The sequence below is a fragment of the Budorcas taxicolor genome, chromosome 21, assembly GCF_023091745.1.
Source record: "Budorcas taxicolor isolate Tak-1 chromosome 21, Takin1.1, whole genome shotgun sequence".
NCBI classification, from domain to species: Eukaryota; Metazoa; Chordata; class Mammalia; order Artiodactyla; family Bovidae; genus Budorcas; species Budorcas taxicolor.
The window spans coordinates 37,063,114-37,089,238 of NC_068930.1; the positions used below are offsets into that span (position 1 = coordinate 37,063,114).

At 42.6% G+C, this 26,125-nt stretch overlaps 1 protein-coding gene across 1 annotated transcript in view; it reads left to right on the forward strand.

The window, feature by feature from the left end:
• The first annotated feature begins 9,074 nt into the window (after positions 1-9,074).
• PTPN9 (protein tyrosine phosphatase non-receptor type 9) overlaps positions 9,075-26,125 on the forward strand; it is a 72,455-nt gene continuing 55,404 nt past the window's right edge. Inside the window, exon 1 of the mRNA XM_052659779.1 lies at positions 9,075-9,190. Within this exon, the coding sequence (XP_052515739.1) occupies positions 9,128-9,190 (63 nt within the window). The 5' untranslated portion in view covers positions 9,075-9,127. The remainder of the gene's footprint in view (positions 9,191-26,125) is intronic.

Consider the following 26,125-nt stretch of genomic DNA (forward strand, 5'->3'; position numbering starts at 1 on the left):
GAGAGTGAGAGTAAAGTAACTAGTTGGTACCTTGCACCTGTATTGAATATTTTCCCATGAGCAATTAAGTATCCAAGATAACCAAACCTATGTGGTACTCTTTGACAGGAAATGGACCTTGTTTAGGGCTTCCCTGGTGACTCAGTGGTAAAGAACTCGCCTGCAAAGCAGAAGATGCAGTAAACGCAATTTCATTCCCAGGGTAGGGAAGATCCCCTGGAGGAGGGCATGGCAACCCACTCCAGTATACTTGCCTGGAGAATCCCATGGACAGAGGAGCCTGATGGGCTTCAGTCCATAGGTTCACAAAGAGTCTGACTCAACTGAAGCAACTGAGCATGAACGCATGGATCTTGTTTGCAAAAAAGGATGGGTCCATTCTTCTAGCAAACTTTGGTTGAGTACCCGCTTCTCTGAACTATATATTATGCCAGGTTCTGAAGGGAGAGCAATGAATAAGACATTAAGGAACCCTCAAGGAACTCATGGTGCCCTCAAGGAACTCATGGTGCCCTCAAGGAACTCATGGTGCCTTCAAGGAACTCATGGTCTAGTGGGGGAGAACAGACAAATAAGCAAATAATTACAATTCAGACTGTTGGGTAAACTCTAGACAATGGGTATCAGGTATAGACGCAACATAGACTCTCAGTTCAGTTCAGTCACTCAGTCGTGTCCAACTCTTTGCGACCCCATGAATCACAGCACAATAGGCCTCCCTATCCATCACCAACTCCCAGAGTTCACCCAAACTCATGTCCATCGAGTCGGTGATGCCATCCAGCCATCTCATCCTCTGTCGTCCCCTTCTCCTCCTGCCCCCAATCCCTCCCAGCATCAGAGTCTTTTCCAATGGCCACATGAGGTGGCCAGAGTATTGGAGTTTCAGCTTTAGCATCAGTCCTTCCAATGAACACCCAGGACTGATCTCCTTTAGAGTGGACTGGTTGGATCTCCTTGCAGTCCAAGGGACTCTCAAGAGTCTTCTCCAACACCACAGCTCAAAAGCATCAATTCTTCAGCACTCAGCTTTCTTTCACAGTCCAACTCTCACATCCATACATGACCACTGGAAAAACCGTAGCCTTGACTAGACAGACCTTAGTCGGCAAAGTAATGTCTCTGCTTTTGAATATGCTGTCTACGTTGGTCATAACTTTCCTTCCAAGGAGCAAGCATCTTTTAATTTCATGGTTGTAATCACCATTTGCAGTGATTTTGGAGCCCAGCAAAATAAAGTCTGACACTGTTTCCACTGTTTCCCCATCCATTTCCCATGAAGTGGTGGGACCAGATGCCATGATCTTAGTTTTCTGAATGTTGAGCTTTAAGCCAACTTTTTCACTCTCCTCTTTCACTTTCATCAAGAGGCTTTTTAGTTCCTCTTCATTTTCTGCCATAAGGGTGGTGTCATCTGCATATCTGAGGTTATTGATATTTCTCCCGGCAATCTTGATTCCAGCTTGTGCTTCTTCCAGCCCAGCGTTTCTCATGATGTACTCTGAATGTAAGTTAAATAAGCAGGGTGACAATATACAGCCTTGACATACTCCTTTTCCTATTTGGAACCAATCTGTTGTTCCATGTCCAGTTCTAACTGTTGCTTCCTGACCTGCATATAGGTTTCTCAAGAGGCAGGTCGGGTGGTCTGGTATTCCCATCTCTTTCAGACTTTTCCAGTTTGTTGTGATCCACACAGTCAAAGGCTTTGGCATAGTCAATAAAGCAGAAGTAGATGTTTTTCTGGAACTCTCTTGCTTTTTCGATGATCCAGCGGATGTTGACAATTTGATCTCTGGTTCCTCTGCCTTTTCTAAAACCAGCTTGAACATCTGGAAGTTCACAGTTCATGTATTGCTGAAGCCTGGCTTGGAGAATTTTGAGCGTTACTTTACTAGCATGTGAGATGAGTGCAATTGTGCAGTAGTTTGAGCATTCTTTGACATTGCCTTTCTTTGGGATTGGAATGAGAACTGACCTTTTCCAGTCCTGTGGCCACTGCTGAGTTTTCCAAATTTGCTGGCATATTGAGTGTAGCACTTTCACAGCATCATCTTTCAGGATTTGAAATAGCTCAACTGGAATTCCATCACCTCCACTAGCTTTGTTCATAGTTATGCTTTCCAAGGCCCACTTGACTTCACATTCCAGGATGTCTGGCTCGAGGTGAGTGATCACACCATCGTGATTGTCTTGGTCATGAAGATCTTTTTTGTACAGTTCTTCTGTGTATTCTTGCCACCTCTTCTTAATATCTTCTGCTTCTGTTAGGTCCATACCATTTCTGTCCTTTATTGAGCCCATCTTTGCATGAAATGTTCCCTTGGTATCTCTAATTTTCTTGACGAGATCTCTAGTCTTTCCCATTCTGTTATTTTGCTCTATTTCTTTGCATTGATTGCTGAGGAAGGCTTTCTTATCTCTCCTTGCTAGTCTTTGGAACTCTGCATTCAGATGCTTATATCTTTCCTTTTCTCCTTTGCTTTTTGCTTCTCTTCTTTTCACAGCTATTTGTAAGGCCTCCTCAGACAGCCATTTTGCTTTTTTTGCATTTCTTTTCCATGGGGATGGTCTTGATCCCTGTCTCCTGTACAATGTCACGAACCTCATTCCATAGTTCATCAGGCACTCTATCTATCAGATCTAGTCCCTTAAATCTATTTCTTACTTCCACTGTATAATCATAAGGGATTTGATTTAGGTCATACCTGAATGGTCTAGTGGTTTTCCCTACTTTCTTCAATTTCAGTCTGAATTTGGCAATAAGGAGTTCATGATCTGAGCCACCGTCAGCTCCCAGTCTTGTTTTTGCTGACTGTATAGAGCTTCTCCATCTTTGGCTGCAAAGAATATAATCAATCTGATTTCAGTGTTGTCCGTCTGGTGATCTCCATGTGTAGAGTCTTCTCTTGTGTTGTTGGAAGAGGGTGTTTGCTATGACCAGTGTATTCTCTTGGCAAAACTCTATTAGCCTTTGCCCTGCTTCATTCTGTACTCTAAGGTCAAATTTGCCTGTTACTCCAGGTGTTTCCTGACTTCCTACTTTTGCATTCCAGTCCCCTATAATGAAAAGGACATCTTTTTGGGATGTTAGTTCTAAAAGGTCTTGTAGGTCTTCATAGAACCGTTCAACTTAAGCTTCTTCAACGTTACTGGTTGGGGCATAGGCTTGGATTACCATTGTATTGAATGGTTTGCCTTGGAAACAAACAGAGATCATTCTGTCGTTTTTGAGATTGCATCCAAGTACTGCATTTCGGACTCTTTTGTTGACCATGATGGCTACTCCATTTCTTCTAAGGGATTCCTGCCCGCAGTAGTAGATATAATGGTCATCTGAGTTAAATTCACCCATTCCAGTCCATTTTAGTTCACTGATTCCTAGAATGTCGATGTTCACTCTTGCCATCTCCTGTTTGACCACTTCCAATTTGCCTTGATTCATGGACCTAACATTCCAAGTTCCTATGCAATATTGCTCTTTACAGCATCGGACCTTGCTTCTATCACCAGTCACATCCACAGCTGGGTATTGTTTTTACTTTGGCTCTATCCATTCATTCTTTCTGGAGTTATTTCTCCACTGATCTCCAGTAGCATATTGGGCACCTACTGACCTGGGGAGTTCCTCTTTCAGTATCCTATCATTTTGCCTTTTCATACTGTTCATGGGGTTCTCAAGGCAAGAATCCTGAAGTGGTTTGCCATTCCCTTCTCCAGTGGACCACATCCTGTCACACCTCTCCACCATGACCCATCTGTTTTGGGTGGCCCCACATGGCATGGCTTAGGTTCACTGAGTTAGACAAGGCTGTGGTCCTAGTGTGATCAGATTGACTAGTTTTCTGTGAGTATGGTTTCAGTGTGTCTGCCCTCTGATGCCCTCTCACAACACCTACCTTCTTACATGGGTTTCTCTTACCTTGGACGTGGGGTATCTCTTCATGGCTGCTCCAGCAAAGCGCAGCCACTGCTCCTTCCCTTGAACGAGGGGTATCTCCTCATGGCCGCCCCTCCTGACCTTGAACATGGAGTAGCTCCTCTTGGCCCTCCTGCGCCCACTCCTAGGACATAGACTCAGTTCAGTTCAGTTCACTTCACTCAGTCGTGTCCGACTCTTTGCGACCCCATGAATCGCAGCACGTCAGGCCTCCCTGTCCATCACCAACTCCTAGAGTTTACTCAGACTCATGTCCATCGAACTGGTGATGCCATCCAGCCATCTCATGCAACATAGATGAGTAACCGATAAATCCGTGATCTGGGAGTGGTAGATAGGAGTGTCGGATAAGAAAACTGTGTGATGAAGAAGACAGATCATATTTTAGCTTAGAGAAAAAGAAAAGAGAAAAATGCAGAGAATAGCAGGAGGTAAATACCAGGCCCTAAAGTATTTGGTTATAGGGGAACTGTTATCTATACAAGATTTTTCACCTTCCTTACATAGCTTACTTCGGCCATCCTAGTGATTATAGATTTGGCCTATGAATAAACGAGAACAAATTTTTACCCTAGACATTGGTTAGTAGTATGACTTAATTATTTTTTTATGTTTTTGATGTGGACCATTTAAAAAATCTTTATTGAATTTGTTACAATATTGCTTCTGTTCTGTGTTTTGGCTTTTTGGTCACAAGGCATGTGGAATCTTAGCTCCTTGACCAGGGATTGAACCCACATTGCCTGTATTGGAGAGCAAAATCTTAACCACTGGACAGCCAGGGTAGTCCCTGGCCTTACTTATTCTGTATGTGTCTTTTAGACATGTCTTTCACAGGCAGTAGATATTTTCGAGCAATATTTAAGATAACCTTTGGATTTGAGAGGTAAAGGTATTATGGGGGAAACTACAAAATTCTAATCACAGCTTTGGAAATGCCTCTATTCCTAGACTCAAACAAATATTTAAAGAGGCAGGAGAAAATGCTAAGACAGAGGTCTCAGAGTTAAGGTGGCTGTCTAATTGATTCAGTCATTCAATACATATTCATGAAGGATCTGCCTACTAGGTACTAGGCTCTAGGCACTGAGGGTAGCAGGGCCAGCAAGACAGATGTGGCTCCTGCCTTCCTGGCTAAGCAGGCAGACACGAGGCCAGTGAACATGGAAACTCGTGCATAATTACTGACTGTGATCAGCTCTCTGATAAAGAATAAGAAGGTGCTAGGAGAGAGTAACAGGGAGCAGTTCAGGGAGTAGTCAAGGAAGATCTTGCTGAGGAAGTGACTTTTGAGCTGAGACCTTAAAGGTGAGTCAGATTCGTCTGGTAAAGGAGGTGGGAGGAAGGAGAGGGTAAGCTTTCTAGAGACAGACTTGAAACCTGTGCTTTCAAAGCGAAAAACAAATGTACAACCCCTAATACTCCTCTTCCTAAGGTTCCCTCTTTGTAATTTATTTTCCACTTTCAGATTTCAGTTCATATTAATCTAATAAAATTGTGGGTTTTTTTTCCTGTCGCCTATACTCCTTCAACCCTCTAGCCTTCCTTTTGAGGCCCTGCAGCCAAGCATTGAAAAATGGATCTACTTTATACACACACACACACACACACACACACACATATATGTATATATATATATGTTTTTTGGAAGATTAGAACTTCAGCTACCTCATAGTGTGATGGTGAGATTAGATGAATGAAAAGAACAGTGTCTGGCACTTGGTAAGGATACAGCAAATGTGAACTATTAGCTCAGTGTATGTACCTATCATGATTTATTTACTGAGTATCCTATCGATGGGCCATTACATTGTTTCCAATCTTTTGTATTACAAATTGTTTTGTAGTTTCTAAGATTTGATTGACCAGGAAGACAGTATTGCACTTGATTTTGTTAGTCCAAGCCTGCAGTTCAAGGCAAGCCTTTGTACTCTGATTCTCCAAAGATTTCCCACTTAGAGCAAATCCAGCCAGCTGCCTTGCACTTGGTTCTGTTCCTTACGTCTCTGCTCAGAAACTTCCAAACATTATCCTGTTTGGACTGTGATAGGCAACAGTTCCAGAAAACTGTTCCCTTACACACCCACACGCCCACACACACAGCTGTGCTTCTGAAAACTCTGCTGATCTCTCTCTCCTAGCTCACTCTGTCCAACCTCCCCCTTTTAAAATTTCTGTCACCAGATACCTGCATGAGGAGTCAGCATGCTAGGATTCAAGTTTGAGTTCAATACTAATTAATTAGCTGTGTTGCCCCAACTCCCGGTATCCTAAGGGTCATTGGCAAAAACAAGTGTAAATAGTGGGTTGAGAAACTTCATTCTCTTCTACGTCCACTTGGTGATTTATACTACTCAGGTTTGCCATTTCCAGCTTAGCCCTAGAGCCATTTGCCTCTTCGGGATAACAACCACATTTAAGCTACTATTAAAAAAAATTTTTTTTGGAAAAGGTTATACATCCATGTGCAAAATTTAAACACACACAATGTTGATAGAAGTCAAAATAGTGGTAACTCGAGTAGTGACCGGGAGGGGACAGAGGACTTTGACAAGTTGGGAATTTCTTGATCTGTGTGCTGGTTACATGGGTGTGTTCAGTTTACAAAAATCATGCTGTACACATATTTTCACCTTTATGTATATATATTATACATCACTAAAAAAGTTGTTTAAAAAAACTTAAAATGTATAACTGATCATATAGGGGAAAGTCTCCCTCTTCCCTTCTGTTACCATGAATCCCAGTTTCCCTCCTGGGAGACCACCACTGCTCTCTTTCTTGTGTATCCCCTCAAACCTTTTTGGCATATAAATAAATTTACAAATACATATTCGTTTCTTTCTTTATACAAGTGACAGCATGTTATACACACTATTTGGGTCTTGCTTTTTTCTCATTTAATAACATAGCTTACGATGTTCCATTCCTTACATGTGGAAGAGACCACTGTCTTGTTCATAGTTGTAACCCTAGGGCAGACTCAGTGCCTGGCATATATAAAATACTTGTTAAATAGTCTGCCAGAGGAGCATCCGGTTACAGTACTGAAACTAACTTCTTTATGGGGTAATGAACTCAACATGGAGTCATCCTTACTGGTGAAAAGGAGAAAGTAACCCATCTGCTGCTGCTGCTAAGTCGCTTCAGTCATCTCTGACTCTGTGCGACCCCAGAGAAAGCAGCCCACCAGGCTCCCCCGTCCCTGGGATTCTCCAGGCAAGAACACTGGAGTGGGCTGCCATTTCCATCTGAGGCAGAAACAAATCCAACCACCAAAGGGTTTCTTCTCTAATCAAAGGCAGCCTGAAGTTTCTATTGCAATGATGTAGAAATGAGGTGAGGTCAGCGGTTACTTTTAACTTATTTTTTTAAAATATTTATTTATTTAGGCTGCGCTCTGTCTTCTTTGCAGCAGGTGGTCTTTCTCTAGCTGCCTCCAGGGGGCTACTCTCTAGTTGTGGCCTGAGGGCTTCATATTGTGGTGGCCTCTCTACGAGAGAGCTCAGGCTCTAGGGCGGTGTGCTTTGGTAGTTGTTGTCTATGGGCTCAGTTGCCTTGCAGCATGTGGGGTCTTAGATCCCTGACCAAGTCTAGAGTCCAATGTCCAATGTCTCCTGCATTGGACCACTGGACCATCAGGGAAGTCCCACCAGAGGTTACTTTTTAAGTCCCAGAAGGAGCATCAGAACTCAGGGCATCTTCCTCTGTCTGAGGACCCCTCCTGTTGGCCTCTGTGACCTTCAGCCCTCTGCCCTTGGCACTAGTTGTGGCACTACTTGTTAGCTGCATCCCTTTCAGAGTATTTTTGGTCTGGAATGATGCAACAATGTACTAGACCCAGTCCTGCCTTCCCAGTGCCCTCTCTATTCCCAAACTGACTCCCAAGACCTTCCCCAAGCTCTTTGCAGCTCTCGCCTTCATGAAAATCAAACGCTTGCATACACTGCGTGATTCCTGCAAGGGGTTCGAAATTGAATGGTGTTTCTTTTGAAACACTAAAATTAACCACGCGGGTGATGGATTACCGGATACCGGTGGCAAGGAGTGAGAGCGAGCTAGGGCCGCGAGCAGCTAGCTAACAGGGTCTGTTTCCTCTACCTGCGGACCCTGGACTTAGTAAGCAACCTTTCCAGGGGTCTTTCAGTCAGCAAGTGACGCGGAAGTGGGTGACGACTGTGGATTCCTCACAAGGAAGTGATAGCAGCAAGTAACCCCAGTCCAGGTGCCTATGGCAGCTAGTTTTCAAACACTTGTATTTTTCTTCCTCCTCCACGGAGCTTAACCTCACGAAACTCACACCCTTTTTCTTCCTTTTTCTCGCTCCGCGCGCTGCAGAAGTCCCCGAAGCCCCTCCCCCGCCCCGGTTCCTCTGGGTGCCCCCTCCGCGCGCCGGCCTCCCCCCGCCCCCGCCCCCTCTTCGCGTCCCCCTCCTCGCGCGCCGCCGCCCCCGCCCTTGGGCTCCTCTCTGTCTCCCCCTCCCGGACGGCGGTGGCGCTCGGCCGGGCCCTCCGCGTCGCCAGTTTGTGAATGAGACGCTCGGTTTCTCAATGGAGCCGCGGGGGGCTAGGGCGGGCGCAGTGCGGCCGCAGCGCTGGCAGTGAGCCTGGAGGGGGGCGCCTTTCCCTCGCTCCCTCCTTCTCTCCCTCCCTCCCGCCACCGCGGCTTTTGAGGAACGGGGCTGAGAGGCCGCGGCGCAGGTCGCAGGGCCCCGCATCCCCGAGGACGCCTCCGTCGCGTTCTGCTGGAGCCGGAGCGCCGCCGACGAAGCTGGTCGCCGAGGAGGCCGGTGGCCTTCGGGATATTTCCCCCAACTCCCCGCGGTCCTTTGCTCTGGGTTTAGAAACTTCTTGATTTCCCATTTCCTTTTTTAAATCCCGATTAGCTCCTCGCCTGCACTATTTGTTTTTTTTTTTTCCGGGAGAGGTGGGGGAGTGTGAGGAAAGGAAAGAAGAAAATAAAAAAGGATTTCCGCCCAGAAGAGAGCGACAGTTCTGAGAGCTTTTTCTTAAGGAAACAGAAGCGGCGTTTGTGGCCGCCGCGGGCGCGGGGTCCCGCCGGCCCAGCCATGCGCGAGCCGGCCCCGGGCTGCTGAGGCGCGGGCACGCGGAAGCGGCGGCCCACCGCACCGGGCTCCCCGCGCTCCCGGGCGACTTCTGTCCGCCGGGCGGCGGCAGCGGCGGTGGGATGGAGCCCGCGACCGCGCCCCAGCCCGACATGGCGCCGGAGCTGACCCCGGAGGAGGAGCAGGTAAGCCGGGCTGCGGACGCGGTGGTGGGTGTGTCCGGACCCCCGAGGCCTAGCAGCGCTGCGCTCTTCGCGGCCCCGGGTCCGCGATGGCCTCCAACCCCCTCCCCCCGCGGCCGCGCCCCAGGCCGTCATCCCCCAAGCCAGGGGCGCCGCTGGCCGCTGCTTCTGCTCCCGGCCTCTTCAGTCAGCTGCTTACGGGCCGCGTGTTGCCCCCTCCCCGTATTCCGATGATGATTGCAGTTTCTCCTGTTGGGGGCCTCCCTTTACCCTTACCAACATCCCCCGACGTTTGTAAGAACGCCTACGTTGCCTCTGGCCCTTCCACCCCTAAACGTGTTTTGCTTCATTCCGTGAGGGTTTGTGGTTTTCTAAGGTCAGAGAAAGCCCACTTTGGGGGCCGGATTCCTTCGGGGACTGTCTCCCCTCCCTAGGACAGTGAGAAGTCCATAGATGCTCTAGATTTTCAGACGAGCCCCTCGGGCTTTTTAGAGGGCTGTGGCCTACTTGGACATCATTCTGGAAGATCCAGGCCTTCTCAGGTTCCCAAAGTCTCTGGCCTTGACTGTCCTGTTCAGCTTTCTCTGGCTGGGCTCATCCCTTCACCCCCACTTACCTACCCCCATCTCATCTCACTGTCTCCATCTTTCTGAAGTCTACATTGAGCCCCATTGTCCCTTAAAGCTTAAGTTCCCAGAAGGAAACGGTTTGCGGTGTCATTTGAGGGCCTCGGATAAGGAAAGAGCCCAGGGTCCTTATAACTTTCCCTCGCCCACATTACTGTTGGGGAGACATGGGCCACTCCTCTGAGAACGGTAGGAAAATCTGAGATTGGAACCCTAAAGTCTTTTTGCTCTTTCTTCCTTAGGACTGCCCACATCCATGGTCAGATATAACCATGCTCTTGATTCTATGTTTAAAAACAAAACAAATAAACAAACAGAAAAAAAAACCCTAAAAAAAGAAAAAAAGATGAACCATGCTGGTAACCATTTCATGCTTGCCAGGCCTTGTTTCCAAGGACCGCATTTGGTAGTACAATCTCTAGTGTGAAGACAGTCTGGTTTGCAAACTAATATTGGTTAATAGGCTTGTTTAAGACCAGGTTTTTAAAATGCCCTTGACTTTTCTCCTCATTTGTAGAGATGACTTTTTTCATATTTGGCTTTAGACCACAGCCTTGTCTTTTGACACCTAGAGATAAAATCATCATGAGGAAAAAAAAAAAAAAATTCTGCTGCTCTGTACAAGCAGTGGTAACATCCTGGTAACTGTAGTGTAATGCAAGCAGGTGGCCAAGGAGACCACACCGCCAAAATTAGGGAAATACTACTTCAGTACTAAGATGCGATGTGTTTGGTTGATTTTAAATGGGCAAAACTCTTTCACTTCTTTTCTTTTGGTTAGTCAGATTTGAAGTTTTTATATTTCTGAGACTTGAGGGCATCAGTATTCCACTATGAAAATGCCATTTGGTTGCGAATTAAAAAATTTAAACTGAGAGAAGTAAATATTAAAGTGTACATAGTATTGATAAAGTATTAACTTTATTCTGTACATATATGCAATGTATATACATATATACAACTGTGTTTAAACTGGAAATAATATTGAATGAATGTGATGGAATTATCAAGGACTAGATGAAAATAGTAAAATGTACATGTATTAAGATCAACAAGTTCTGTGGGTTTTTTAACCATAACTTTTCCTACAAAACACCAGGTTTTCTACAGGTACTTCAAAATGTTGAGACATAAACATAAAAGCATAATTCCAGTTGTGGTAATGCCTGATAAAATATCATATTTTAATTTAATATCACATAAGAGTACTCTTAACTGATAAGATTACTTTAAACTATTGAAATTAAACAGCAGCAAATGCATTTTCGGCTTATCAAAGTAGTTTCCATGGGAAATAACACTTCATTCCATAATGCCCCATTGCTCAAACCAATTTTAGAACTCATTTGGAGTTGATTTCAAACTTTGTGTCAGAATCCTTGAAATATGTTTAGTGTTGGGAAAATCTTGTACATTTGAGCATCCATCTGATTTTGGGAAATAGAAAAAAATTTTTTGGAATCCTATTTCATAGGTAAAGGAGGACATCAAACTGTTTAACATAGTTTCAGGCTCTTTATGAGGTGTGTAAACTGTCATAAAGATGTTTCTGGAACAGATCCCTCTCAAATAGTACCTCTCTCTATACAGTCATGCAAATCATAAACCCAGAAGTTTTCTTGGATACTCTGCTCTCTTTCAGCCCCTGTATGTTGTACATCATCAGGTTTTCCTGAATATCTCTTGAATTCTTTGACTTCTTCCACCCTCAGTTCAGTTCACCACCACCGTTATTGTCGCCCTAGTTCAAGCTGCTGTCATATCCTGACAGAACTTTTGTTTCCTACTTGATCCATCTGCATTCCTTAGCTCTTTTTCCAAGAAACAAAGGCAAATCGCAAATCTGATTGCATTTTCCCTTCCTTGTGTGTGTTAGTCGCTAAGATGTGTCTGACTCTGCGGCCCCCATGACTATAGCCCACTAAGCTCTTCTCTCCAGGCAAGAATACTGGAGCATTCCTTTCTGTAGGGGATCTTCCCAACACAGGGATTGAACCTGGGTCTCCTACACTGCAGGCAGATTCTTTATCATCTGAGCCACCAGAGAAGCTCAAAATGTAAGCATTTATAAAACCCTCAGTGGCTTTTCATAGCTCTTGGGATTGTTACAGCTCGTGTATGATTTGTTACAGCTCTTGAATGTGGTCTGCAGTGCCTCAGCCCTTGTATGGTTTAGAGCCCTAGCTTATTCTCACAGTTCATCTTTGCTCCAGGAACACTGGCCTTTTGGTCCTGCATTCTTGCCTGTTTCTTCCTGCTCCAAGGTCTTTGCACAAGTTGCTTTCCTCTGTCTGGAAATACCCTCCACTGTTAATTCCCTCTTCATCCTTCAGCTCATGGGAAGACCTTCCTTGTTCTCCTCAGTTAGGTTAGACCTGTTATTGGCTCTCAGAGTACCATGTACTGTCCTCTACAGCACTTGTCTCAAGTTTACACTATTTGTATGATTGTATGGGGCTTCCCAGGTGGCGCTAGTGGTAAAGAACCCTTCTGGCTAATGCAAGAGATAAGAGATGCTGATTTGATCCCTGGGTTGGGAAGATCCCCTGGAGGAGGGCATGGCAACCCACTCCAGTATTCTTGCCTGGAGAATCCCCATGGCCAGAGGAGCCTGGCGGGCTGCAGTCCATAGGGTTGCAAAGAGTCGGACACAACTGAAGCGACCTAGCACGCACATGATTGTACGATGGAAAGCTCCATGAGGCTTGAACTGCATCTGGTGTTGCTCACCATCATATGAACATTACTGAGCATGACTGGCACTTAATGAACTGTTAGGAAATATAGTACTGGTGGGATGAAGAGTAGTTCTCTTTGTGATATGTATACAGACAGCATCGTCTTTCCAAGTGGCTTATAAAAATAAGGGCATTGTTCATTTTTATATATGTTTTGAAGGTCATCGTTATTACTTAGTAGTCTCATTTCCTATCTAGTCATGTTTTGAACTGATATTATACCCAGTCCTTTGTGACCTTGATGTTTCTTGCCTTTATGTTTTCAGTTCTCAATATTATAAAGCCTACAATTGAGTTACAAGAAAAAGTATGCTTTGCCTTTAAGAAGTTCACATGAATAACAACAGGGTAATAACAGTAACTGTTTCCTGTGCTCCTGCTTTGAGTCAGGCTCTGTGCTGGGCATTTCACATACAGTTAATCCTCATAAGATTGGAATTATTATCTCATTTTGCAAATGAGAAAACTCAGACTAAGAGAAGGAAATTGCCCAAATGCACATAGATGGCAAGTAATGGGGGCTTCCCTGGTGGTTGAGTGGTAAAAGATCACCTGCAATGCAGGAGACCGGGATTGATCTCTCTCCAGGTCGGGAAGATCCCCTGGAGAAGGAAGTGGCAACCAACTCCAGTATTCTTGCCTGGGAAATCCTGTGGACAGAGGAACTTGACAGGCTGCAGTCCATGGGGTCTCAAAAGAGTTGGACATGACTCAGAGACTAAACAACGACAGCAGCAAGCAAGTGATGGAGCCTTGATTTCCACTCAGCTCTAGTTATTCTGCCTCCCCTGCAGATGTTCCCTCTGTTACACTCACTACATTACATCTTGTGAAGCAGTTAACCAGCTTAATAAGATGCCTACATGGATATGTAATAGCTAATTTTGGGTTTGGGTATTGATACATATATGCACATATATACATGTATTGATATGTGTTTGAGTTTGAAGTTTTTTTTTTAATGAAAAAAGTTTTATTTATTTATTTGGCTGCACCAGGTCTTAGTTGCAGCACAAGGGATCTTTGATCTTCATTGTAGCATGCAGAATCTTTAGTTGTAGCGTTTGGGATCTAGTTCCCTGATCAGGGATGAAATCTGAGCTTCTTGCATCGGGAGCTCAGAGTCTTAGCCACTGGACCACCAGAGAAATCCTTGACGATGCTTCTTAAAATATAGTATTAAAAATTCAGGGGCTTTCTTGGTGGTCCCGTGGCCGGGACTCCACACTCCCAGTGCTAGGGGCTTGAGTCCATCCCTGGTCAGGGAACTAGATCCCACATGCTGCAGCTAAAGATTGAAGATTTGGTGTGCTGCAAATAAGACCCTACACAGCCAAATATATTTTTAAAAAAATGCAGACAGAAAAATTTGGAAAACCTTATTCAGACCTGTTTATTTCCAGCAGAAACATATTGTACAGCCTGTGCAAGAAATTATGATGAAATTACTCTTGGAAAAAAATTGTTCCTTAAGATAGAGTTGGCAACTCTCTATTTTGAGGTGTGGTTACAATAAAAATTTACTTTTTAAAATATTTTCTTTTTCTTTTGTATATGAGAGATCGCTATTCTTAGAGCCAAATATGAAGGATATTATTTCTCCAAATTGTAAAAGCCAAGGTGTTTTTGTGTCAGAAATATATTCTTTTTTTGATATGTTTATGTGTGAATATAAAAGCCTTTCTTAATAGGCTGGCAAAATTGTAAATTTGCCAGTGTGAAGGGTAATTTCTGCATTTCAGTACTAATCTTCATTCTTATTATTGTAATTGTCTTAATTTTACTTTTCCAAAGCAGGTACTCTCACATTTGTAACTTGACCTGAAGTTGGTAATTTTATCAGATATGCTAAATTATAATTAACTTGACCACCAGGGTTAGTTAAGGGTGTGTTACTTATCTGTTCTGTGTCCACATAACCTACAGAAAGTGAGATATCTTGGATTGCATCAATTTAGGATAAGTTATGAGAAAAACTTCCTCTTTGCAATAAACCTTAAAAGAAAGATGTTTAACAAGGATTATAAACCTATTTGATGGACTCTCTAAGGAATTACAGCCTTTAGGGTCTTTTGGTTTTTCACAGGTTTCCCAGTAATGGCCAGTAGATTAATTGTTTTCTAAAATAGTTACACATTTATTCATATTTTCATTTTAGTTGGTTCTAATAACTTACAGAATCCTTCTGTCACATTATAAATAATGCATGTTTTTTAAAGTTGTTATAATAGATAATCTACTAATACTTACTTTCAAAGCTTCCAAAGAAAATTTTTATTTTAGAGTTCATGGTGTTTAGAGCTTATTTGTAAGGATTAATAAGCTAATGCATATAGATAGTAATGCATTACACAGTAAGCACTCCGTTACATTAACCATTATATTCTCTGTCTTTGAATAGTGAAAGAGTTTAAAGCCAAGTTAGCTTAAACCAAACCTAAGGGAGAAAAATATTCATATTTCACACTGAGGATAATCACTTAGCATGGATTCTTTTGAATGCCAGAAAATAGTTATCTTGCACCTTCATAGTGTAATTTTCAAAAAGCTATTCTGATTCTGTGCCATGATTTGTGTTCTTATAACAGGATTTTCTGAAATTAAAAATTTAACTGCCTTGCAGTGGACTTTAGAGATTTTTGGCATTTTTCCCAAGGGCAGGGGTTTTGTCCTGGTTCTTGTGGCCAAGAACTTCCCTTTTCCCACAGCCTCACATGTCCTGTGCTAAATGTCATCTGTCCCCCTGGAAGTAACCGTACGTCAAGGACCAAATGATTCATAATGTTGAGTCCTTCCAGAAAGGGGAAGAAGAGGGGATAGATGAAGAATTCTCATTCCTTCTCTTATTGCCAGTAGCTAAAGATATTGTAATTAGCACTTAGGCAAGATCTCATTTGAATGTGAGACTTTTCTTCTTTTAAAACTTCTGAGTGTATTTTTCTTTTAAAACTTCTGAGTGTATCAGGGGTCTTGGGCTTTAGTTGTGAATGTTAAAGAGACCTGTAGATATTTCCCAAGGAACCTAACTTCTGATGCTTACTAATGAATTGAAAAGTAAGACAAACACTCTAAAAAGGAACTGAACTGTTTAATAGAGGTAAAAGTTAAAACTCATTGTAGGTCAGTACAGCTGAATCTCATTTTATGACATATATATCTTTATTATCGTGGAAAAGACATAGTAATGTTGGGATTCTCTACCTTTGTTCTCTAAATGTTCAGTTCAGTTCCGTCACTGTGTCCAACTCTTTGCGACCCCATGGACTGCAGCACGCCAGGCTTCCCTGTCCATCACCAACTCCCAGAGCTTGCTCGAATTCATGACCATCGAGTCAGTGATACCATCCAACCATCTCATCCTCTGTCGTCCCCTTCTCCTGCCTTCACTCTTTCCTAGCATCAGGGTCTTTTCCAATAAGTCCACATATTAAGACCTGTTTTATAGCAGAATGGCTGAACTACTGCAGTGTCAATATTATACATCAGAGTCCCTAACTCTAGTTATTTGTTCAGGTACTTGGATGTTCAGTGCAATTTCAGCCATTTCACACCTGTTTTATCATTCTGCCTTGATGTCTTAGACAGTTAAGGCTACTTTCTTTTTCCAAATCAATCATTATTACAGTCCCAGTGCTCCCCCGTATGCCTCCACACTGGAATAGTTGCTGTTTGTTATTCCTCTTCCTCTGGAGTAGGGGCAGATATTCCTAGAATAGGTAGTTAAGCATGCGCTGCTCAGTGCTGGAGGGCCTATGCTTACTGGAATGAGCGCTTTCATATATGATTTTGAAAAGACCTCGTTAGAACCTGAGATGGCTTGGGGCTGGGGGCTGGGAATAGGAGACGGAGAAGCTTCAGAGCCCATGGGAAGAGCTGTTTATTAAGGACTGGTTATCTCTTAGGTCCAGACTATAAAATGATGAAACCCAAACAGTAGATTAGAGATGGCTTTTTCGTTAGTTTCTGCTTCTGAGAAAAGCATTCCATTCTTTTCTCTGGGAAAGACAATTTCTGTTATGTACTGGTTTCCTCTAAAATACCAGATCCATTCAAAACAAACATGCACACTTGTCTGTTTATCCAGCATGGGTGGCACAGATCTAACAAGCCTAGTAGAATTATTATGAGACCAGAATTTATTCTCAGAATTGATGGGCACATTCTAAAGAGAATCATCCATGACTTTAATCCTGAAGTGTCTGGGGATATTAATCCATTAATTACTTTTTCATTGAACAAATGGCTGGTCTTTCCTTTTGCATTTACTTTTCTATACCTCATTGTTACACGATAGACATCATTATTAAAATGCACCTATTTTGAAATAGGTTTTTTATATTCTCTACAATGATCATGTTTCTCTTATCATTAAAACCAGTGACTTTCTGTAGAAAGTGCTGCATACTCTATACAGGTTTGGGATTATGTTATTAACTGGTGAGATCCCAGTATTTAGGATTAATGCAAATCGGGCTTTTTTTCTAAACAATATTTACAGGTGAAATCTGGGCCTTTGGAGAGTTGATGCCAATGAGTCTTAGGTAAACTTCAGGAATCCTTGGCTTCCTTTGTGGCTCCAGGCATTTTATCTAATACTTTATTAATTTTATTTAACTCCTTTACTGGCTTCCCTTGTAGCTCAGATAGTGAAGAATTTGCCGGCAAAGCAGGAGACCCAGGTTTGATTTCTGCATCGGGAAGATTCCCCTGGAGAATGGACTAGCTAACCACTCTAGTATTCTTGCTTGGAGAATGGAATGGACAGAGGAGCTTGGTGGGCTATAGTCCATGGGATCGCAGAGAGTCGGACATGACTAAGTAGCTATCACTTTAAACTCCCTTACAGTTACAAAATGCTCAGTAAATATATGTGATAATAGTATTCTTACCCTTTGTGCTGTAGGAAATCATGTTTTTCTAATAAGAATAGGAAAAATTAAGAATCTTACTTTGTAGCAATGAAATAGAAGATTTCTAGGTGGCCTAAGACTTCTAACAATTGAATACTGTATCTCGAAGATGGTAGTAAGGCTGCCTGTGCTCATTTTATGCTAGTAGCACTTAACACACTATCCATTGGTTCGTTGGTTTATTTCCTCTTGGTTAATAGATTTCTTGTTTAGGTGCACTGATTATCATCTTTTTGTTTTTTCCAGATAAAACTGTAAAAGGTCATCTGATGATCTAAAAATGACATGTTTAGAGTACAAAGAATTATAGTTTATGTCATCTTTCATATCTTAGTTCAACAGCTTTTATGAAAAAATTCCCATTCCATTGTTCATATCAGTGATTCTCAACCAGGGTGATTTTATTTATTTCCAAACTTAAAACCTTTTATTTTGTGTTTGGGTATAGCCAGTTATGGAGAAGGAAGTGGCAAGCCATTCCAGTATTCTTGCCTGGAAAATGCCATGGACAGAGAACCCTGGCGGGCTGCAGTCCATGGGGTCACCAAGAGCTGGACACAGCTGAGGCCACACACACACAGAGCCAGTTAACATTGTGGTAGCTTCAGGTGAACGGCAAAGGCACTCAGCCATATATATACATGTATCCATTCTCCCCTAAACTCCCTCACATATTTTTAAATTTTTAAAAATTTATTTTTGGCTGTACTGGATCTTTGTTGCTGCAAGAGGGCTTTCTCTAATTGTGGCGAGAGGAGTTCTCATTGCAGTGGCTTCTCTTTTTGCATGAGCACAAGCTCTAGGGCTCTCAGGCTTCCTGGCTCGTGGGCTCTAGAGTGCAGGCTCAGTAGTCGTGGCTCATGGGCTTAGTTACCCGGTGGCATGTAGAATCTTCCCAGACCAGGGATCAAACCCATGTCCTTTGACAAACAGACTCTTAACCACTGGACCACCAGGGAAGTTTGTCAATCACTAGGGTGTTCTTTTGAAAGAATGATGCTACAGCTGAAACTCCAGGACTTTGGCCACCTCATGCGAAAAGTTGACTCATTGGAAAATACTCTGATGCTGGGAGGGATTGAGGGCAGGAGAAGAAGGGGATGACAGAGGATGAGATGGCTGGATGGCATCACCAACTCGAAGGACATGACTTTGAGTGAACTCCGGGAGTTGGTGATGGACAGGGAGGCTTGGCGTGCTGTGATTCATGGGGTCGCAAGGAGTCGGACATGACTGAGCGACTGAACTGAACTGAACTGAGAGATACATTGGATTGTCCCAGCTGGGGATGCTACTGGGATCTAGTGGGTAGAGGCCAGTAATGCTGCCAGTATAATGATGGGCATAGAGGCCACCACAACCAAAGGTGAACTGGCCCAAAATGTCAGTAGTGCCAAGGCTGAGAAACCCTCGTTTACATTTGGAGTTTTGTAGTTCTTAGGAACAGAGTGACAAGTTCCTACTTTTTAGTTCAAGGCAGGTCTTTAGTTAACAGTAAATATTTATTCAAATTATGTGTCCATAAATACTGGTTTCTGCAGTTGACTTCACATACTGAAAAACTCCAGTCTAGAACATAATTATTTTGCAGCATAACCATCACACAAGATAAAATGAGACATTTCCACAGCCTTTGCTGGAGTTTTCAGAGACAGGAGATTTTATGTGACTAGCAGAGCACTACTTGAGTCCTGCCATGGGATGATAATGGAAATTGTGATTTTTGCTTTCCCTTCCAAATATTTCTGTGTTGCTACTGTCTATTTTCTTACAGTGAGTGAGGTGATTATTATGTATCAACCTGTTTTCCTTTTCATGTTAATTTCTAGAAAGAGGAAAGTTTTACAGATCATAAACAGAAAAACAGTTTGTTCATTCAGCAGTCATTTATTGTCTGTTGCTGTGTGCCACGTTCTTGTTCAGCATGGATTAAGGGATCTTTGTCCTTGAGGAATTGCCCTCCAGTTATTTGTGGGCAGGTCTTGAATTGTGGGGTATATACCAAGGAGGAGGAGCTCTTATCTACAGCAAGGGCAGATACTTAATCTTATACATCTTTTGTGTACATTGTGAGAGTTCAAAATATGTTTGCTGAAGAATGAGTGAAACTGTATATGTTGAAATTATTTATTCCTCACACACCGGTGAAGTATTATTTCGTTTAGGATGATTATCTTCCTGATATAGATATTGAGTTCAGAAGCTTTCAGCAGTCCACCAGGGAGGCAACCTGGGACTCAAGCTCTCTGATTAAATGCAGTGCTGTCTCTAGTAAATGTCATCTGTGTTAATCACATGTTTCTGTGTATGACACAGTACATACATATATACCAGAAACAGCTCTTTCTTGGCATTTGTATGTTAAAGATTCCTGGTTTCAACCATTTACAAATTTCTCTACAAACATGTGATTCCATTGTTCCTAGCTGCTTGTTGTACATTTATGAAAGAAATTATATATTTTAATGGGATTAGTGAACTTGAAGTTTCATATACATCTCCGGCTGTACCTCTCAGAATGTTGTAGGTCTGTTGTTTGCCTTTATAAAACTAGTGTTTAGTCTTGTCTATGTGGAGTTTAACTTTTCAGATACTATTATCAGCATCATGGAAAAGTATATATGGTGTATTTGCCTACCAGTAATTAGGATGAGACTACGGCTTTTTAAATTGTTTTTTCCATGATAGCTTCAGTTTACCCACATTTCTGTCTGTACTTACACTACTACTGGGGCTTCCCTGGTAGCTCAGCTGGTAAAGAATCCACCTGCAATGCAGAAAACCCCGGTTTGATTCTTGGGTCAGGAAAATCCCCTGGAGAAGGGATAGGCTACCCACTCCAGTATTCTTGGGCTTCCCTGGTGGCCCAGATGGTAAAGAATCCGCCTGCAATGCAGGAGACCTGGGTTCGATCTCTGGGTTGGGAAGAACCCCTGGAGGAGGGCGTGGCAACTCACTCCAGTATCCTTACCTGGAGACTCCCCATGGACTGAGGAGCCGGTTGGGCTACAGTCCGTGGGGTTGCAAAGAGTCAGACACGACTGAGCGACTAAGCACAAGCACAAACTACTACTAGATTTCCCTTTCCAACTCTTGCCAAGCGGTAAAGTGGAGGAGGAAATTTTTTCCAAAGAAAGGATTTTTTCCCTTGGTTTTACTTTCTGTACTTAAAAATTTTCTTATGTTTGTAAAGGAAGAAAAACAGTTACTAAGAGAGAGAGACCTAAAACCTTGAACATAAAACAGAAGCGCAAGAAAACAGTTTTTGTTGGGAATGAGACAGTTTGTCTCATTGACTTTACCTCTTCTATGCCAGGAAACCCTGGAAATGAAGAGAAAGTGGTATTTCTGGCAAAGTTAGGGATATAGCTAGCAAGATTAAAATATACAGAAATTCCCAGCATACTTTTTAAAAAAAATCTTTTTAGATTAGGATTCTGAATGTTTTAGAGAAACTGTCTGATGTTTTTTCATACTGAATGCTGGTGCACCATTTTGTTTATAGGAAATAAACTGCATTGTTATGGAATTAATAGTAACATTTAAAAAAATTGAAAACCATTCATTTTTTTTTCTTTAACCACCCAAAGCATCATTTTCTTTCATAGTTTATATAAGGCTAAGGAAGTGCTAGCTTTGGAGGTGATTTTTGTGAGAAAATTAGAAACAACTGGAAACTTGTGTTTTGAATAAAATTGCTAGGACCACTGGAACATGGAAACTAGTCGGAACCTCTGATCATTGTCGTGCTATCCTTACAGTGCTAGAAGTATTGGTAAAAGCCCACATCAAACATGTAAGCACTAACTAGGACTTCCCTGGTGGCTCAGACGGTAAAGCATCTGTCTACAATGCAGGAGACCCTGGTCCGATCCCTGGGTTGGGAAGATCCCCTGCAGAAGGAAATGGCAACCCACTCTAGCACTCTTGCCTGAAAAATCCCCTGGATGGAGGAGCCTGGTAGGCTGCAGTCCATGGAGTCGCTACGAGTCGGACGCGACTGAGTGACTTCACTTTCACTTTCAAGCACTAACTAGGGTGGCTATAATTAAAAAAGAAAAAACACCAAAAAAGAGAGAGAGAGGAAGAAAGAAAGAAAATAACTGTTGGCATTGCGGGTGGGAATGTAATATGGTACAGCTATCGTGAAAAACAATTTGGTAGTTTCTCGAAAGGTTAAACATAGAACTAACCATGCGATGCAACAGTTTCATTTGTAGGTATGTATCCAAAAGATTAAAAGCAGGCACTCAAATAGATACATGTATGTGCATTCGTAGCAACATTATTCCCAATACCAAAAGACAGAAGCAGCCTGACTATCCAATGATAAGTGAATAGCTAAACAGAATGTAGTATATACATATAATGGAGTATTATTCAGCTTTAAAAAGAAATGAAATGTTGATATATGCTATAATGTGGATAGGTCTTAAAAACATTATGCTTACTGAAATAAGCCAGACACAAAAGTATGATTCCACTTGTATAAGGTACAAATTCATGGAGACAGTAGAATCCCAGGGACTGGGAGGAGGTGGAGAGGAATTACTGTTTGATGAGTATACAGGTTTTGTTGAGGGTTATGGAGAAGTTTTGGGACTAGATAGTGATGTTTCACCCAACTTTGTGAAAGCATTTAATGCCACTGAATTGTGTACTTACAAATGGTAAAAAAAAATCAAAAGTATTTTGTATATTATATCCTAGTAAAAAAATAACAGTCAAGCACCATTCAAAGTGTTTTATGAATCTTAATTCATTTAGTGAATAATGCAGCTGGTGAGTCAAAGGAAAGAGAATAGGTGTTACTTCCACTTCTCCTTGGCTCCTGATCTTAAGCCTAGAATCTCTTATATAAGTACCATTTATTGTTTCTGGGTGTATCTATGTTAATAATTTGTTAGAATGTGAATTGTCATGTGTTTAAACTTCTGAATATTTCACCTGTGAGATCCCAGTTCACTTCTACTCTGTAGGAGAATAAGGAGTTTTCTGTGAAGAACAAAGTTTTGAGTATTATGGTATAAATGGACCCTGTATATATAGCATTCTCGTTTCCTCCCCCCGCCTCCTGCCCCACTCCCAGTACAGTTCTGGGAATGACTTGAAATATTGTTGATCTAGAGCCCTGGTTCTCAACGTGTAGTCTCCAGATCAGCAGCATAGGCATGCCTTGGGAGCTTGTTAAAAAAGCAAATATTCACGTCTTATCCCAGACCTACTGAGTCAGGAACTCTAGGGCTGAGGTCTAACAGTATGTATTTTAACAAGTCTCCAAATGCATGCTCAAGTTTGAGAACTAGTAGTCCAGAAAATAACTAGGGTGCTGTTGTGCTGGTTGGGGAATCATTTAGAAGTGAGTTTAAACGTTTTGGTTCACTTTGGAAAGGGAAGATTTACAAATTGCTTACAAATTGCTCTGGAACTCTAGGTATTATCTGAACTGGCTGAAAGCTGCAGGAATCATCTCATTCTATACTATAACTGTGTTGTTCCAAAGGCTATTTACCACGATCTGATCCAAAGAAAGAGCAGAGCCTTACTACTTGAGAAGTAGAAAGGGAACCAGGATGTCTGCAAAACAAGGCATTGAGACACCTGATGTCCACTGCAGATGGTGTTCCCTAGAGAGATGCTTGGCTTCCAAGGAAGTATTGAATGAAAGAAGACACAGGCTGTTCTGATTCAGCCAGGAAAAACCTGCCAGCTTTGACAGGGCCAGTCCATAGGGAAGCTTGTGTTACTCCAGTGTCAGTTGCCCTGAGAATCTGGACCTAGGAGTTACCAGATTTTCCTGTCTGGATCCTGCACAGGAGCTGAGCTAGTTCTGTCTGGAGTTGAAAATGGGACATTGCAGTGAGGACGGCCAGATTGTAGGCAGCTTTTCCAGGCTTCATTCTTTGTAGGCCTCTTCGGTACAATAAACTGATCTGCTTGTACTGTTTTATGAACATGAATAAGTTTGTCCTTTAGTTAGTGAGAGGCCACCTTGGATTTGGAAGTATTAATCCAGCAAGTTTGAGATGTCTGGAGAACTGATATTGCCGAATTTGCAGTCTCCCAGCCAGATTACTCCATTTGAGGGAGTAATGAAGCTCCAGGTCGTGGTCCCAAGTTTCTTGAATGTATGACAGTCAAGATTCAGTAACCTAAGACTTGGCCGTAGGAAGAAAACTGGGCCAGTTAAATTTGCTGTCGATAAGCAACAGCTGGTCTAATATGCAGGCCAGGGCCAGGTTAGCTACAGATCTGATGTGCTGAATCCTAAAGTGTTGGATTAGCAATTGTCAACTCAGCCCTGTCAGATCCATTTGACATTGGCAAAACTGAGCATGAGGGGTGTGAGAGAGGGTGAGGAGAGAGGGATGGAGATGAAGATGGGGAGAGGAGGTATATGAGGGTGGTGTGCTAGTTATTAGGGAATGGAAGCAGTTGAGAGGCAGCTTCATTGTGTGAAGTGGGAGGGAATATAAAACCAAAAAAGAAGGAACTAGCTATTACATTTTCAAAGCATCTCACCACTCTGATCTTTTCTTGGACTGATTTTGATGTGTCAGTGACCATCTTAGAGTTTAGCATCAGAACTAAAGACAGTATTACAAATGATGTCTGATAGGCCCCCTTGTTTTGGGCACCACGCTTCTGTAATGTGCTCCAAATTCCAAACAATTTTTGGCAGTTTTAGTAAACTGTTGACTAATAGATTCAAGTCAACTAAGATTGCCAAGTCTTTTCTCATGAGCTTCTGTTAAATTTCATCTGATGCTTCTAAAATTTATTTTCTTGCCTTTATCCTTAAATATCATTTTGTTAGATTTAATGTTCACTACCATTTGTTGAGCTTTAAGAGTCAAAAACTTTACAAATATTACTTTTTCTTCCCTCTTACACCAGTTCTGTGAGAGTGTTACTCCCATTTTATTTGTTTGTTTGATTTATTTTTATTTTTGGCTGTACTGGGTCTTCACTGCTTCATTTCCAGGGGCTTTCTCTAGTTGCAGCAAGCAGGGGCTTCTCTCATTGCGGAGCATGGGCTTTAGGCACGGGGGCTTCAGTAGTTGGGGCTGAGGGGCTGTAGAGCGTGGGCTCTGTAGTTGTGATGCATGGGCTTAGTTGCTTCAGGGCATGTGGGATCTTCCCAGGCCAGGGATCGAATCCCTGTCTGGCAGTTGGATTCTTATCTGCTGTACCACCAGGGTAGTCCTGCTGCTGCTGCTGCTGCTGCGTCGCTTCAGTCGTGTCCGACTCTGTGCGACCCCATAGATGGCAGCCCACCAGGCTCCCCCGTCCCTGGGATTCTCCAGGCAAGAGTACTGGAGTGGGGTGCCATTGCCTTCTCCAATGCATGAAAGTGAAAAATGAAGGTGAGGTCGCTCAGTTGTGTCCAACTCTTAGCGACCCCATGGACTGCAGCCTGCCAGGCTCCTCTGTCCATGGGATTTTCCAGGCAAGGGTACTGGAGTGGGGTGCCATTGCCTTCTCCAAGGGAAGTCCTATTACTCCCTTTTTAAAGGTGTGGAGTCTTTAAGGCTCAAAGAAGTAACTTGCTTGCATTCTAAACACTAAGTGCTAGAACCTGTTATTCAAACCCTTGTCTGTCAGACCCCAAAGCTTCACTTCTGAGTACCATTCTAGCCCCTTGTTCTATCCTGTTTTGATCTTTTAGATCTGTTTTCTCTTTTACAATATGTTTGTTGTCTAAGCTTAGCTCTCCTCTTACATGGTCAACCTGACCCAGTGCCCCCATCTAGGTCATTTATAGCAGTGGGACCAGGCCAGGGAGGGATGTAGGGCAAATCAAGGGACAGAGTGTGAGCTTTACAGTCAGACTTGGTTTTGGAATCTTGGTTGTATCATCAGGAGTAGTGTGAGTTGGCAAAGTACTTAACTTGTCTGGGCCTCCATTTCCTCAAACATAAAATATCTCAATACCTGCCATTGGAAAAGTTGAATATAAACAACATGGATGCAAAGTGCTTGACTCATGGGTTAGCAAGCATACTGTAGGCTCTCAATAAACATTAGTCTGTCTCCCTTCTTTCAAAGAATTCTTTAACATCTTTTTTTTTTTTTTTAACATCCTTTAAAATCCCCCACCTCAGGTCCCACTCATTTTTTAAAAAATTGACTGTCTTTGGGTATAATTGTTTATTGTTTCTCGCAGGGTTTGGCATAATCCCCACTGTGGCAGTACACTTGGCTGTAGAAAGAAGTGGTTAAGAACTGTACGATAAGTTCTGCATGATTATGAGTAACCAGCTTAATCCCTTTTTGCCTTAGTTTCATCATATGTAAAATGTAGGTAACTCCAGTAAAGAATTGTTATGAGGATTAAATAAGTTAATATATATGAAATCCTTGAAACAATTTAATCTTTGCTACTATGGATATCTGCAAATTACAGATAATAATGCCCACTTAGTAGGGTTATTAGCAAATTAAATAAGTAGTCAACTGATTAACGTTTAACATTTTTAAATTTATTTCTGGCTGCACTGGATCTTCGTTGCTGTGCGGTCTTTCTGTAGTTGTTGCAAGCAGAGGCTGCTGTCTCTAGGTGCAGCGCTCAGACTTCTCATTGGGTGGCGTCTCTTGTTGCAGAGTACAGACTCTGGGCATGTGAGCTTTAGTATTTGTGGGCTCAGTGGTTGTGGTGCATGG